This window comes from Pongo abelii, chromosome 3, assembly GCF_028885655.2.
Source record: "Pongo abelii isolate AG06213 chromosome 3, NHGRI_mPonAbe1-v2.0_pri, whole genome shotgun sequence".
Classification (NCBI taxonomy): Eukaryota; Metazoa; Chordata; class Mammalia; order Primates; family Hominidae; genus Pongo; species Pongo abelii.
Window position 1 is genome coordinate 67150350 of NC_071988.2, and position 14991 is coordinate 67165340.

At 38.3% G+C, this 14991-nt stretch overlaps 1 protein-coding gene across 13 annotated transcripts in view; it reads right to left on the bottom strand.

The window, feature by feature from the left end:
• The window catches only part of DCUN1D4 (defective in cullin neddylation 1 domain containing 4), a 119816-nt gene that overhangs the window by 4034 nt on the left and 100791 nt on the right, over positions 1-14991 (bottom strand). For 10 of the 13 annotated variants that reach the window (XM_054554022.2, XM_054554020.2, XM_009240029.4 and 7 more), the window contains 2 exons: positions 13395-13503; positions 1637-1741 (listed from right to left, as the gene is read on the bottom strand). In XM_054554022.2, the coding sequence (XP_054409997.1) occupies positions 1637-1741; positions 13395-13503 (214 nt within the window). Of the gene's footprint in view, positions 1-1636; positions 1742-3846; positions 3903-13394; positions 13504-14991 lie in introns of all 13 variants that reach the window. The other 3 variants (XM_054554021.2, XM_009240030.4, XR_008524542.2) reach the window with 2 other exon arrangements.

Here is a 14991-nt window from a genome sequence, read left to right on the forward strand (position 1 = left end):
TGCAGCAGCAGGTTACTTGATGAGATCTGGTAAGTGCTGCAAGTGGTCTCAAAACTAGGTGTTCTTATCACAGAAAAATATTGCTCTTCTAACAATTCAAAACTCGAATCTGATCATAAAAGAAGCTAGAATAGCTGTGAAATCGTTTTTCTATTCCTCTTAGACAAGAAATTTGCCATGTATCTATTTAAAAATACAGTATCCCTGTATGAAGATTCATAAATAAAATCCAGAACCAATGATTTTTAAATCTTCCCCACTAAAATCAGAAACATAGTAAAACAATACAAATACATAAAAAGCAAAGAGAGTTGAGTCAATGGTTGTTTTGAGGATGCAAACACAAGAAAAGCTGAAATGAGAGGAATACTGTCTTTTTTAAAGAAAAACGCAAACTAATGTAAGAGAGAGAACAAAGCACAGACTACAAGTTTAACTTTCTAAGCAAGTAAAAGCAAAAACCAGTCCTGAAACAGTTGATGATGCACCTGGAATTACGCAAAGTCAGATTTCCTCCAGGCCAGGTCTTCCAGCTTAAGACTCTTTACACACAGGTGCAAATCCAGCTAAAGTCTCTGAGAACAGGGAACTATTTCTATTTATTTTTCCAAATAATGCTAACTCATCTCAAGGGATTGTCAGAGAAATTAGAACAGATCATATGTCAACATGGACTACTTTGGGTAAACAGATACTTACGTAAAACTAGTTTTTAAATTTTTGAGGAGTCCCAGTTACTAATGTTAAAAGAAATTTTTAATAACAGTTCTCAAAGAATCCTATCAGATATTAAAAATTTTCTGGACCATTACATAAAGTAAGTTGTGAGAAAGATTATTCAAGAGTGAAGCCAGAGTCATCATACGGCCCAGCATTTTCTCAAAGACCCAACACCCTCATCCTTGCAAGCAAAGGACACTTTTTAGAAGGGCTTGGGGCAGGAGGGAAAGGAGGATGCCATATATGACAACCCAAGTAACTCAAACTTGTATCCCATATACTTCCAGGTCCCACAGAATGACACTTCAACAAAACCAGTAGCTCAGAATTTCTGATCATCAATACTTAAAGCACACAAACAATGATGGAATAAAGTGCTGGATTGTTTTGATACTGATCTGAAGACAACTTAAACTGAAGGAGATATTGACAGTTTGCCTAATACTTAGATTGATCTAAGGTCCTCAAGTTACCTGGTGATAAGAGTAGATAAGAACATACTACAAACTAATTTTGGTAAGAAGGCAGATGACTGTCTTTTAAACCTCTGCTTAATAAAAGTAGAAGTTCATCTAAAGTCAAAAGAAAGTAAATCTTCTTTCTCTATTGTTATGAAGAACAGAAAATCTAAACAAAAGTGAAGCTTTAAAATGGGGATGAGAAAAGAGAGAAAAGGACAGAGCTGTGGCTGTTTCGGATGCATTTTTAATGTGGAATGAAGCAACACAACATTAAACGCATACACAGATGCACTCCAGGAAGATAGGTAGTTGCTGACTGACAGCAATTATGTCACCGTAATTCCTACACAGGCAGAAACGTACAACAAACAAAAAATTACATACAACGGGTGAATAAAGTTATTTGGTAGTTCTAAGCAAGCAAACATACATTTCATAAAACAACAATTTGGTACCTCTAAGAATTGGTGAAAAACTGGAAAAAGGGGCCATATTTTTCCTAATAACAGTCCCAACATGCACTTGGCAGTGTTTATGTCTAGGCTGCGCTGGTCCTTTTCCTGTTTAACAAACAAAAACAAGGATGAGCCAGATGCCCCCAAATAATAAATTCCCATAATTGCAAATGTGTATTCACTTCAACAGGAAATTAGTAAACAGCTCATTTATCATACACCTTAAAGGCCCTGCATCCAGACTAAGGTTAGGGAGGAGAGGTAGTCAAACACAATGGAAGGCTTGGGCATTGTGATATTATATAAATTTACTGTGAGAAAGATTTGTCAACTGAATGATCACCCTAACGCAAAATCAATTAGTTATGTCGTAGCAGTTTCTACAGGCTTTTCGTGGGATTAATAAAAACTTGTAACTCAATCACTTGCTTGTTTGACATTTATGATAATCATCAGAATCCTAATTGTTGACCATAAAGCCTATAACTCAACGGAGCTTAAAGGTTTTGATGCCTATGATTAGGAATCAGGTTTCCTTAATAAAAACGATTTTTTATTAAATGAAATCAATTTGATTTCATTGATAAATATTTTTCTTGAACCTAAACATGCTGGAATTAACTTTAGCTCATACCAAATGCTGGGGCTCTGAAGTGTCTCTCTAAATCAGAGGATATATTCATCTACCCACTCTGGCGGAAGGCAGGAAGTCTACCAATACAGTCCTTCAATAGACAGATAGATAGATAGATTTTTTAGATGTAAATTTCCTAGTAAAATACTCCTAACTAGTAACCAAGTGAAAGACAACATTTCATAAGGACACCAGAAAAAAGATAAGAACATAAACCTAAATATGGGCAGGGTAAGCTCATTCCACTTACATTTGCAATTAAGGATCCTAATTTCTCATTTCCGTCTTTCTTATATGCTTCCATTCCAGAACTACAAGTGGTCAGTTTCCATGGAAAGGAATAGAGGGCCTGGGACCATAAGCATACCTTACATATCCAAAGCTAGCCTCCATGTGGTATCTTAACTACAGTGGAAATTTGTAAAAGTATTTTTTTACAAAGGGAGAAAGTGCCTGGCTAGCCCAGTGCAGTGGAATCTAAATGTTCAAATTAAGGGATGATGCTGTGACCACCACCCTAAGCCACATATGCAGCCATATATACCTCCTGATAAAATAAATCATCACTGCAAGGACTCTTAACAGTGAAGTATTCTTTAGTACACAAACCATTTCTAGCCATGACCCTGAATTGGGACTTAATACAGCAAATGTAAGGGCCTCACTTAACAACAACAATGAAGGTAGATGAAGACAAGGAAACTTGTTGCCTAAGGAAGATGTGCAATAGATCTGGCCTTTTGGTCTCAGTTGTGAAGTGTAACGACTGTCCATGAATAGACCAGGTCAGATGGCTCCACATCACCCTTCTTTCAGAGGTCACATAACTTAAGTCTGATGAGGGCAGGTGTATCCCAGTTCCACAGTTCTATGCAAACAGGTGGGACCTCCTTTCCACAGGGTTCTCTGCCTGTCCCTTGGCCATATGTACTGTCCTGCTCAGGGCTGCAGTACGCACTCCCAATGTAGAAGAGGACAGCAGAAGAGGTGATCTAGAGACTGCCTGCCTTTTGCCAGCCAAACTGCATTGGTTTGTTGTGTTTCAAGGGCTTACACTTCTGTGATGCACTGTGCAAGCAAATGGAAAACTTCCTCTTACCCTGTAACACAGGTGTGGCAGACGGCAACAGCACACCATACTATGAAGCAATCCACAAGATAAACGAGTAAACTGTTGAGAAACACACGCGGCACCACAGGACTCGGCCAAAGTCCATTTGTTGAACAACAGCTCATGCAGCACTGGGCTGACAACACTGGCGCTCTGGAAGAGTTTTCCCTTTGCAGAGTTTGTAATCATTCACTAAACCCCAAATCTCTAGTCTTGCTGTGATATATATTGTGCCTTCTTCCACCATCATCAATGCCTATGTCCCCGTCACAATGGACATACACTAAGGTGACAAAAAAGAAAAAAAAGATACAGAAGACCTGGACAGACTCTTTGCAACAATATAATCATCTGACACACTGATGATCATGAAGGATTTCAATGCATATGTTTGGCAGTGATGCCAAAACATGGAGGAAAGGCATCAGACTCACAGGACTGGAAAGCTGAACAGCACTCACTTACTCCTGCTCTGCAAGGGTGCCAGCCAGCAGCTCGCAATCACTAACACCATCTTCGGCCTAGCAAATAAGAGAAAGATATTATGGATGCACTCACAATCTGAATAGTGGCATCTCACTGATAACCAACATTTCCTGTGAGTGGACTTGTGGCTATGTGCAAATGACCGTGACTGGAAACACTCAAAATTCCCGGGAACAACAGTCGAGAGCTCCCACAGCAAACATCTACTAAACATCAAAATTGGAGACACTCGCAGGGGGTTCTCTGACAACAATGATCCTAATAACATTCTCTGCAAAGGGGTTCCCAATTAAAAGTGAAATGAATCTCCCAGGATGCTATCAGGCAGCCATCAACTTTATAGGCATTTAAAAAAAAAATCACCGTAACAAATTCAAGGAGTACAGTAAAGACATCCAAAAGCTCTTTGTAAGAAATTAAAATTATATGCTGTCAACACAAATCCTGTGACTCTCTGCTCATGGAGCACCAAGGAGCAAGGGGCAGACCAACAGATTCCTGGATCCCAAGGTCAGAATTAGACAGAAGGTACCTTAAGAGCCTGCCAAGAGCCAACCAGCATCCCCAGAAGGCCCATCAAGGTTAAAGGAGAAGGAAATGAAAACATCTCTCCCTAACCACCTCTTGACCCAAAATGTGTATGTAGGTATTTCATAAACTTTAATTTACTAAGATAAAAAGCAAAGGAGTTTTGTGTCATTTTTCAAATAATAATACAAACTGAACAGGCTCTATACACGAAAGATACACCAATCCCCCACAATATACAACTAGATTCTTCTTTGTGGTCTTCCTTAATGTAGATTAAAAATAGAAGTTATAGAATGGTATACTACAGCTGCAAAACCAAAGGATCCTACTCTAAATATTCTACATTATATTTTATAAATGGAATAAATGTACTCCGTAAGCTAAAGACTAAGAGCTAGTGTAGAGAACAGTGAAATTTTATTAAAATCTGATTTAGAGTTCTAGTATGAAATAAAAAACCAGTGCCTTTGTTTACATACTACTGTTTCAGTATAGGTCCTCCTCTAAGAGGTGACAATTAAGCATTTTTTTCTTAGATGACACAAATGACTTAACAACTGAAACAAAATAGTTAACTGTAAACATGTAAATATAAATATATTACAAAAATGAACCTTTAAACATCTGAGTATCCAGATCTGCTAAATCAAAGGCCCCTATTTCAAAAGATGTATTTCCAATTTATACCAAACTTTACAGCTTAAGACTTACATATGAAAAGAGGAACCCTGAATTATTAAAATTACAAAGAAAAAAATTCAACAGGAAAAATAAAAACCCAGAAGATTTTCAAGACAGACTAGCTGGAATCAAGAAATAATATACAGGCAATCACAATTCCAAACATAAATGGTGAAGTCAGAAAGTGGTACATGAAATCAAAAGGCCTTAAGTGAAGACCTATTACATGTGTCATGGTGTTCCAATTGAGGCCACGGGAAAAACAGACATAGAGAAAATGCAGTCCCTCTTAACCCAGCTAACCTAAGTAACCAAAAGATAAAAATACAGGGCTGTAAAAAGCTCATATCTTAAATATTGTGGCTCAGTTTATGAAACCAAAAATATAGCAAAATAATTTTTTGAATGGGAGTTTAATTGTGCTCTTAGAACTTAGCTAACATTAGTTTAGAGATAACAATGTTTGCAAGGCAATCAATTAAGCTCAATTCTTGACACTTCCTTTAAAACAAAAGGAAAACATCTGCCAGCTGGCACAGGCTTTCTTTATTATTTTATTTGGTACAATCTGATTCTACTACTGTAAGCACTACTCTAAAAAAATGTCATTATTTGAAACGACGTCTGCAGACACCTAGGTAATATCAGTGAAGAATTCAACAATTATTTCTAATTCTATGGTTAACTTTTCCTGAGAACTTACTTCAAGCTAGAAACTGTTCTAAGTGCCTTACACTTAAACTCATTTCACCTCTATTAGTAAACAGGGACTACTATAATCCCCAATTTATAAATAAGGAAACTGAGGCACAAGGAGTTAAATAAAGTCAATAAATGGTAGAGCTGGAACTTGAGCTAGGAAGTTGACTCCAAGCTGGAGCTCTTCACTGCCTACCAGGCTGCTTCCCTCAGAAGTAAGGAGGGAAGAGAGATTTCCATATGAAGAAACATACAGGCCAGTGGGCTCTACCAATAACTGCTAAGCAAATTTGCCTGGCTCTGCAACAACTAAAGAGGAATCTTAGGGATAAAACTAAGATTTTCAGTGTAATAGACCTGGGGTTAGATGACTCCATCATATTCTTATTCTTACTATCACCCAGGCCTACCTTCTGTTTTCTTTGTAATTGACAATGAAGTATGAGGGAAAGTGTGAGGAGAGTGTATGAGTGTGCACGTGGACACATGTGTGTTTGAGGTCGGGGGTGGGTTGTGTGGAGAAGGAAATTGGACAAATACATCAACTAACAAATGAAAGGCTGACTCAAATCAGAAGAGGAAGTGAATCCAAATGATTGCAGGAGATTTAGGTTAAGCTTCAAGAGGATTTCTCTGATAACAGGGGTTGTTGAACACAAGACTTAGCAAAATTTTCCTTGGTGAATTCTATGAGTAACATCCCTATTCATTTCTGGTTTGGCCATTGTGGTACAGAGAGGAGGACAGTGTTCCAGCTGGAACCTGTGTGGCTGCTTACAGCTTCCTGAAACACAGCCTCAGAAACACTGGAGAAGAGCAGCTGGCACGTTCTGCTGGGAAAGAGAGTACATGGAGGGGCTGACAGACTTGCTCTCTAACCTGCCACAAGATTACCTCTCAGTAAAAACCATTCCCACTGGAGTGTTCTGCCTCCACAAGACTCTTCATTCGACTTCTTTAAGGTTTTATTTCAAGAAGTGAAAAGGCGACCTCTCCAGTGCCCTCCTCCCATCTTCCCTTTCACTCGTTCCCCTTCTCCTGAAAGGCCTCCCTTTCTCTCCCTCTCTAGCAGCTTCTCCTAACTTTGTTTCCTTCCTGATTCTGTCTGGTTCACCTTGATCACTCCACCAGGGCTCCTCTCAAACTTCTCACTCTAAATCTGTACCTTCCTGCATCAAGGCAGGACTGCAATGCTAGAAACACATCCTACTCTGTGGAGAACAACAGTGCTGCAAATCCGTGGTCTCTGCTCTCACCTGGCCCTCAATGTTGCTGATCAGCGCCCCACTCAACCCCACACCCACCCTCCTCCAAATGCCATGCGCCAGCCTCTGCACAACCCTTGAACCAGCAAGCTTGTCTCCACCACAGAGACAAGAGTCCAATGGACTGATACTTATAACTAGTCTCAGATTAATGAAAAATTATATAGTATTTTAAGTCTATTCTCTTCATCTAATCTTGTTCTCACTAGGTCCTTTTTTAAAAAGGAAGCAAGGAAAAATGGCTGCTTTATTTAAAAGAATCCATATAACAATAATTGTTTATATAATAAAATTTATATTGAGGGCAAAAAACCCTATGCATAAAAATACTGAGGCAAAATTCCAACTTGTAGAAGAGAACTGATCATGTTGGCCCTTGTGTATATCCCACCGTTTTCTTCTAGCAAGATTCCACAGCAGGAGGAGAGCTTTGTGGAGGGAAACGCAATGTGGCTCTGTGAAGGACACTGGCCTGGACGTCAAGGGCAGATGCGGGCCCTGCTGCTGCCCCTCCTCGCTGGCTCTCAATCTCATCATCCTACATTGATAGGCCTGGACCAGATGACTTCTGAGGATCCTTTCAGCTCTCAAGCATCATATAGAACTATAAATAAGTTCAAGTCAAAGACAAATTAGGAGAAAAATAACACAACTTTATAGCCAAGTACTATTTTAAATTGGCTACAAGGTTCAAAGGGGAAGAAAGAAATGATCAGCCCCTTAGGGCTGCAATTTTGGTAGAGAGCTGTTCAAGGGGCTATTTTATCATTTTCTGGTGGTGTACTGCAGTTTCTTTCCCAGCATATTAAAGCAGAATTCAGAATATTTAATTTATACCACCATTGTTAGTTGCAATATAATATTTAGGATATTAAAATTATATCATAAAGCTCAATTTTCATTAAAGTGTGATTTTTAAAAGGTCCACTGCTGGTTAATTGAGTTTTTACCTCCAGGAGTCCACTTTTCTAGTAGGAAAAAAAAGATTTGAGAGGGGAAAAAAATGAGGTTTGAGTTCTTCTTCCAACCAAGATAGGCTAACAGGCAAGATTTCCCTTTCCACTTAAAAACAACCAGGAAATTGGACAAAAAGATGAAATGACGGCTTCAGACAATGAAAAACAGGCAAGACAGGACTGTGATCCCCAAGAAAAAGAAAATAAATCAGGTAAGCCTTAGGTTGATACCAGCTTACTATGTGGAGGTGGTTTCTAGGCCATAGTAAAGGAGGGGGAACCCAAAACTGGGCCCAGCAATCTTGCTGAGTTGGAAAAGACAGAGCTTGGAGTTCAAGGTGGCAAAGATAACTATAATTTATGCAGCCAAATACTAGTGAGGTGGGAACTACACAAAGAGATGTGAAGGTCTCCAGAGTGGTCTCCTTCAGTCTTTGGCCATATAAACATGTGAAGAAACAACCTGAGTTTGAAAAGAAACATTGCAAATGAGTGAGCAGAAGTCCCCAGGGTTTACTCAGGGCTGGGGACAGTTTGTAGTCCCACCAGTCAGCATGGAAAGATCTCATAGCACACAAGGCATTGGGTAGAATCCTCAAAAAAAAATATTGCCTTAGTAGTGGGACCAAATCATCCCTATCAAGACTGCTTTGGACAGCCCTTCCAAGGATCAAGCTGATTCCAAGTAAATTATGCACTTAAAAAACAAACAAACTCAATGCTATCTAAAGGAATACAACAAAACCCACAGCAACCAAATACCTAAAATTCATAATATCCAGCTCCAATTAAAAAAAAAAAATACAAGCAATGCAAAGAAGCTGGGCAAGTGACTCACATTACCAAGAGAAAAATAAACCAACAGAAAGAGACGCAGAAATAACAGATGATAGAACCAGAAGACAAGGCTATAAAAATATCTACTTATAAACACGTTCTAGAAATTCAAAGAAGCAGAAAAAAGTATTATCATGATGGGGAGAGAAACTAGAGACATAAACAAGACCCAAATGGAACTTTTAAAGATGAAAAATATAGTATCTGAAATGAAAAATACATTGGTTGAGATTAACAGATTAAACACTGCAAAAGAAAAGATTAATATTGGAAGACATAGTAATAAAAATTATTAAAAATGAGACACAGAAAAAACTGAAAAAATAAAAAGGAACACAGCATCAGTGGCTTGTGGGACACATTCAAGCAACCTAACATAGTTATAACTGTAGTCCCAGAAGAGCAGAGACAGAACAGAAAAAATGTTTGGAGAAATAACAGCAGAAAGATTTCCCAACTTAATAAAAACTATGAACCCACAGATCCAAAAAGCTCAACAATCCCCAATCAAAATAAACATAAAGAAAATTATTCCAGGGAATATTATAATAAACTTGCTAAAAAGCAATGGAAAGAGAATAAAAAGTCAGAAAACAAAAGACATGTTTAGAGGAATAAAGATAAGAATGACACCAGATTTATAATTACAAATGATGAAAGACAATGCAGAGACATTACTGCAGTACTGAAAGAATAAAGTGTCAACCTAGAATTTTTTTACCCAGAGAAGTCTCTTCTAAGTTGAAGGCAAAATAAAAGCTTACAGAATTAATCACCAGCAGATCTATCCTATGAGAAATGTTAAAGTTTTTTAGGCAGAAGGAAAACGATACCAGATAGAAATCTGGATCTACACAAAAGAAATAAAGAGCATAGATATATATGATATATTTGGTATTTCTGAGTAACAATAAAATACATTTTTGCCAATTTAAAGCAAAAGTTATAGCAGCATATTGCGAGATTTATAGCCTAAATAAATGACAAAAACAGCATAAAGTATGAGAGGGCAAAATGAAAGTACACAATTGTAAAGATTCTTGCATTATACATGAAGTGGCATAACATTATATGAAGGTAGGCTGTGAAATTTAAAAATGTATACTGGAACGCTCAGAGCAACTACTAGGAAAAAAAAGTTAATAAGGCAATAGTGAAAATATCCAAAAAGAAGGCATGAAAAGAGGAAAAATACATAGAGAAAAAATAGCAAGATAGGAGATATAAATTTTGACCATATCAATAATTACATTAAATGTAATAGTTTCAGCATCCCAGTTAAAACACATATTGTCAGATCCAACCACATGCTATCCATAAGAAACCCACTTTAAACACAAAGAAACAAACAGGTTAAAAGTAAAAGATTTAAAAAAGATATAGCATGCAGACTTTAATAAAAAGAAAGTTAGAGTGAATACATTTGTATTGGACAAAGTAGACTTCAGTATAAGGAACATTACTAGAGATAAAGAGAGACATTACATAACGGTAAAGCATCTTAATTCATCAAGAGGATATAACAATACTAAACTTAATATCAGTGCTTCAAAACATGTGGAGCAAAAAGGTGATAGAGGTGAGAGAAGACATACAGGTGGAGAGTTCAACATTCCTCTCTCGGTAATTGATAGAACAAGTAGAAATCAGGAAGAATACAGAAGACCTGAAAGACACTATCAGATAACTTGACCTAATTGACATTTATAGAACACTCCACTGACAACAGTAGAATATTCATTCTTCTAAAGTATGCATAAAATATTCACCACAGCAGACCATATTCTGGACCATAAATCAAATAGATTAAAATTATACAGGGTATGTTCCCTGATCACAACAGAATTAAACTATCAATAATAGAAAGATTATCTGGAAAATCCTAAATACCTGGAAAATAACATACTTCTAAATAATCAATGGGCCAAAAAAGAATTCACAAGGGGAACTAGAAAATATTTTTAACTGAATGAAAATGAAAATGTAACATCTCAAAATTTGTGAAGATACACCTCAACAAAACAAAGCAAAAAAGTACAGGATTCATTAAAAAATTTATCTTAGAGCATATTTTAGCTAAACTGAATCTATCTGGTAATTAAGCAATGATTAAATATGGTTGTTTTTATGTATTGTTATGTGAAAGGGCTTACTTCACCAATATTAATTGAGACTCTCCTTTAAAACAAAGGATGTACAAAGAAAGAAATTACAGAGTCCCTCAACCTGCCAGGAAAAATTAAGGCCTGTACCGTACTCAAACTCCAAAGCCAAGTAGAGGAGACACCAGGCGTATGTAACTGAAACCAGCACAATCCCACCCCGACAGGCTGATCCCTGACAGGCTGACCAGGAGGCTGTGTGGAAGCAGAAGCACGTGGCTTGGACCCAGGGCCTGGATGGATACACTGTGCTAGTGCAAACGCGGCTCTAGGCAAGGGCCCAGCACTCCCAAAGGCAGAATGCAGAGAGGCCAGGAAGCAGGGCCAGTGAGGAACCGTTAGTGCAATTTCATCATAATGCAGGCGTTGCGTGGGGAAGCGTGGGACTTAGTTGTGAGGGTCTGGAGTACCAGACTTGGAGACAGAAGGCCTAGGTTTAAGTCATGGATCTACTATGAACAAAGTGGCCATTTCTCCCCTTTGCTGAAGCGCACTTTCTTACTCCGTGAAGTAGACTGAAACCACCCCTGGCTGTCCTTCAGAGCTGCCGTGGGAACAACTGTGTCGTATACACAGGGAAGTGCTGGGTCGATATAAAGACAGTGGGGAGGTACTAGAGGCTGTGGGGAGCAGGAAGGTGGCTGAGTGACCCAGGGGCTGAAGGAAGACGAATGACACCCTAGTGATGTGAGCGCTGGGTAAGAAGTGAAAGAATGAGGCTACCGGAAGAGGGCTGGTAAGGAGAAGCAAGGCCTCCACCGGTGAGGCTGCAGTGGAGGCACCAAGAAAAAGGGGGCCAAAGGAGCACTCATGAGATGGGCCAGGGTGACTGCCCCAGAACAGGACGGAAGCCAGGGAGGAGTAAAGCAGAACCTGGATCTAAAGCACATTGGATATCTGGGAGAACTGTGACCCCCCAATCAAGGAAGTTAGAAAATAGAGCTGATTTGGGTAGAGAAGGTATGATGTTTCTAAATGAATTTCTACCCATACTATAAGAAACAGCTGACTTTGGGAGGAGAAAAAAACCTCACGAAATAAACTATTTAATCCTAGAAACCAGTCAACTATTCTAAAAGCATCTCGCAAAAAAAGCATCTGGCAAATAACTTCCTTTTTCTTTTTTTAACCTCGAACTCCTGTTCTTAAGCAATCCTCTTACCTCAGCCTCCTGAGTAGCTAGAACTATAGGCACCATATCTGGCTAATTTTTAAATTTTTTATTTATTTTTTATAGAGACAGGGTATGTTACCCAGGCTGGTCTCAAACTTCTGGCTTTAAGTGATCTTTCTGCCTCGGCCTCCTAAAGTGCTGGGGTTATAGGTATGAGCCACTGCGTCTGGCCTGGCATGTAACTTTGATATACTATTATGCAAATGCCATTTTATCAGACACTGTATCTGAATTTCACCTCATCATTTTTAACATCAATAAATTTCTATGCATGATGTGATTTAACTAGAAGGTTGTAATAATGGGAAAATGCATGAATGAGGGCACCACAGAGAACGTTATTGCAAGATGCATCAAAATTCACCATCAAATAAACCTTTGGTGCTGAACTGGCAGAGCCAAAGAGAGTAAAAAGTGAAAAAAATCAATATGGTGGTAAGGAAAAAAGAATAATTTGTCACCGAGTTCTCTGCCTTAAAAAAAAAATCACTTAAAAAAGTGCAATCAAACAAGAAAGCCTAGTCACCTGAATCCACTAAACAAACAGACCTAACAGAAAACATCATTTCAGAATAAATTGTAATTGTATGGGATATAGATTTTGTTTGAATTGAGTATGATGCCAACTGGTGCTTCAAAATTCACTATGTATGGAGACTAGGCTGAAAAGTAAGACTTTTATTTCACTCCAAGGGAACCACTTTCACATACTTCGACTTGACTCACTATGTGACAAACAGGGTAATTGCTTTTCAAAATGATGATTAGAAAAATACATTTAAGTAATGTATTACATTAAGTAATGTAAGAAATTAGCTTAGGTCTAAAATTCACATGATTTCCAAATACAATAATAGCACCTAGGGTGAATCTGAATTAGATATGATTAGCTTATTCTAGTAAACTCAACAGGAGGTTTGTTGTTCCTAACCTTATCTAAGAGACATTTAAGACAGTGTGTATTGCACGCCCATGTCACTTCTAAGCCAATTCCAAGAGCCAGTAAACGTCTGCCACTAGAGCTTTTTGCTGACCTACAAAATGTTTGCCCAGAATCAAACTTAGTTTTCAAAAGCAGACATGTAGAAAGAAAACTAACTAGCATCCTGGGAGTAACTTATTCAAGTTTTTTTGCTGTGGCATGTAAAAACTAACCTCAAAAGGCAATTTAAAAAGGGGAGGGAAGAGAGAGAAACATCTGGATAGGCTCCAGAGAACTCACCCGTGCAAAGTCAAACGCGTATCTGTAAATAAGTTTAAAGTTTGTAGAATCATTTAAGAATGATCTTAAGTAATCCAAAGTATTTCTGAGTTTTTCTGTTGTATCACATCTAGAAAAACAGAATAAAGGCAAATTATGACCTGAGTTCATTTATTGATTTTTTAAAATTGAGGCAGTAATATAAACACAATACCAAAGGAAAGAACAAAACCCTGAAGTTGAAACACATCCATAACCTATTTTTTCTACACTTAAAAAAAATTTTAAATGTACAGAAAAGTTGAAAGAATAGCAAATAACCACTCATATACCATCCCCTTGATCCAGCAATTAACTTTTTTTATATTTATGCACTCTCTCTCATATACGTATACATTTTTCTATACCATTTAAAAGTTGCAAACATAATGAAACTTCATCCCTAAACACTTCAACACCATCATCAGTCTTACTACTGTATCAATGTTAACTTTCTTAGCTGATATACAACCACATGCAAATTTCCCAATTATTCCCCAATTTCTTTTATAGCTGCTGTTTTCAATCAGGATCCAATCAAGGATCATGCGCTGCTTTTAGCTGTCATATTTCCTTAGTCTCTAGAAGAGTGCCCTGCCTTTTTCTTTCTTGACAATGTCATTTTTGGAGACAGACCACTTGTTTTTGCAGAATGTCCATCTGTCAGATAATTTCCCTATGATTATATTTAGATCCAACACTTCTGACAAGATGTGTGTGTCCTTCATCATGTCTGTCTGTCCCTGTTCCATTATTGGTGGATTCCTATGGTTATGGTGGTGTCCACCATTTTCCATTTAAAGGCAGTTCTTCCTCTTTGAAATAGTAAGTATCTACAGGATGATACCTTGAGACTATAAATGTCCAGTCCCCAATAACCTTTCACTCAATGTGTATTGTACAGCACTTAAGCTTCCTATTTTCCTCCTGCCTCAGTATCCCCACAAATAAGCAATGAACATCCTACCCAGGAGACCAGGTCCACTAGCGATAAGTCTGCCCCCTGCCACAAAGTCCCCTTCTTGCCCTCCCCTGACTATGACTGAGTGACATCCACACACACCAATCTGACGTCCAGGGAAGGCACTTGCCCATGGGTCCTCACTCTCGCTCAGTTCCCCACCTGCTTAGCGGAGCCCACTCCCTGGGAGCTCCTCCCATATAGCTCCCTGTGTGGCATGCCACGCTTCCCTCTCTAGGACCTGAGAATAAAATAAATCCTTTAATCTCCTATGCCTCTCCCAGTGGAAGTTCTGTGGCCACGTTGGAATGATCTTTAAAGACCTCACAAGCAGGACATACTCCTGACAACACACAATGGTTATAGCATCCATTGGTGATACCTGCCTGAATCAGTAACATCTGAAGATCCAAGATGGTGATTTTCTAATCCTATCATTCCTTCTACATTTATTGGCTACAATTCTTCTATAAAGAAGAGCTCCACACATGACCTTCTTATTTTCTGGACTTAGGATTTTTTTGCGTTTAATTCAGTGTGTTATAATCTGTTACTGTCATTACTCTTTTTGATTGTACAAACTTTCCCCATTTGGGCAGTAGCCCCCTAAAGCTGGCT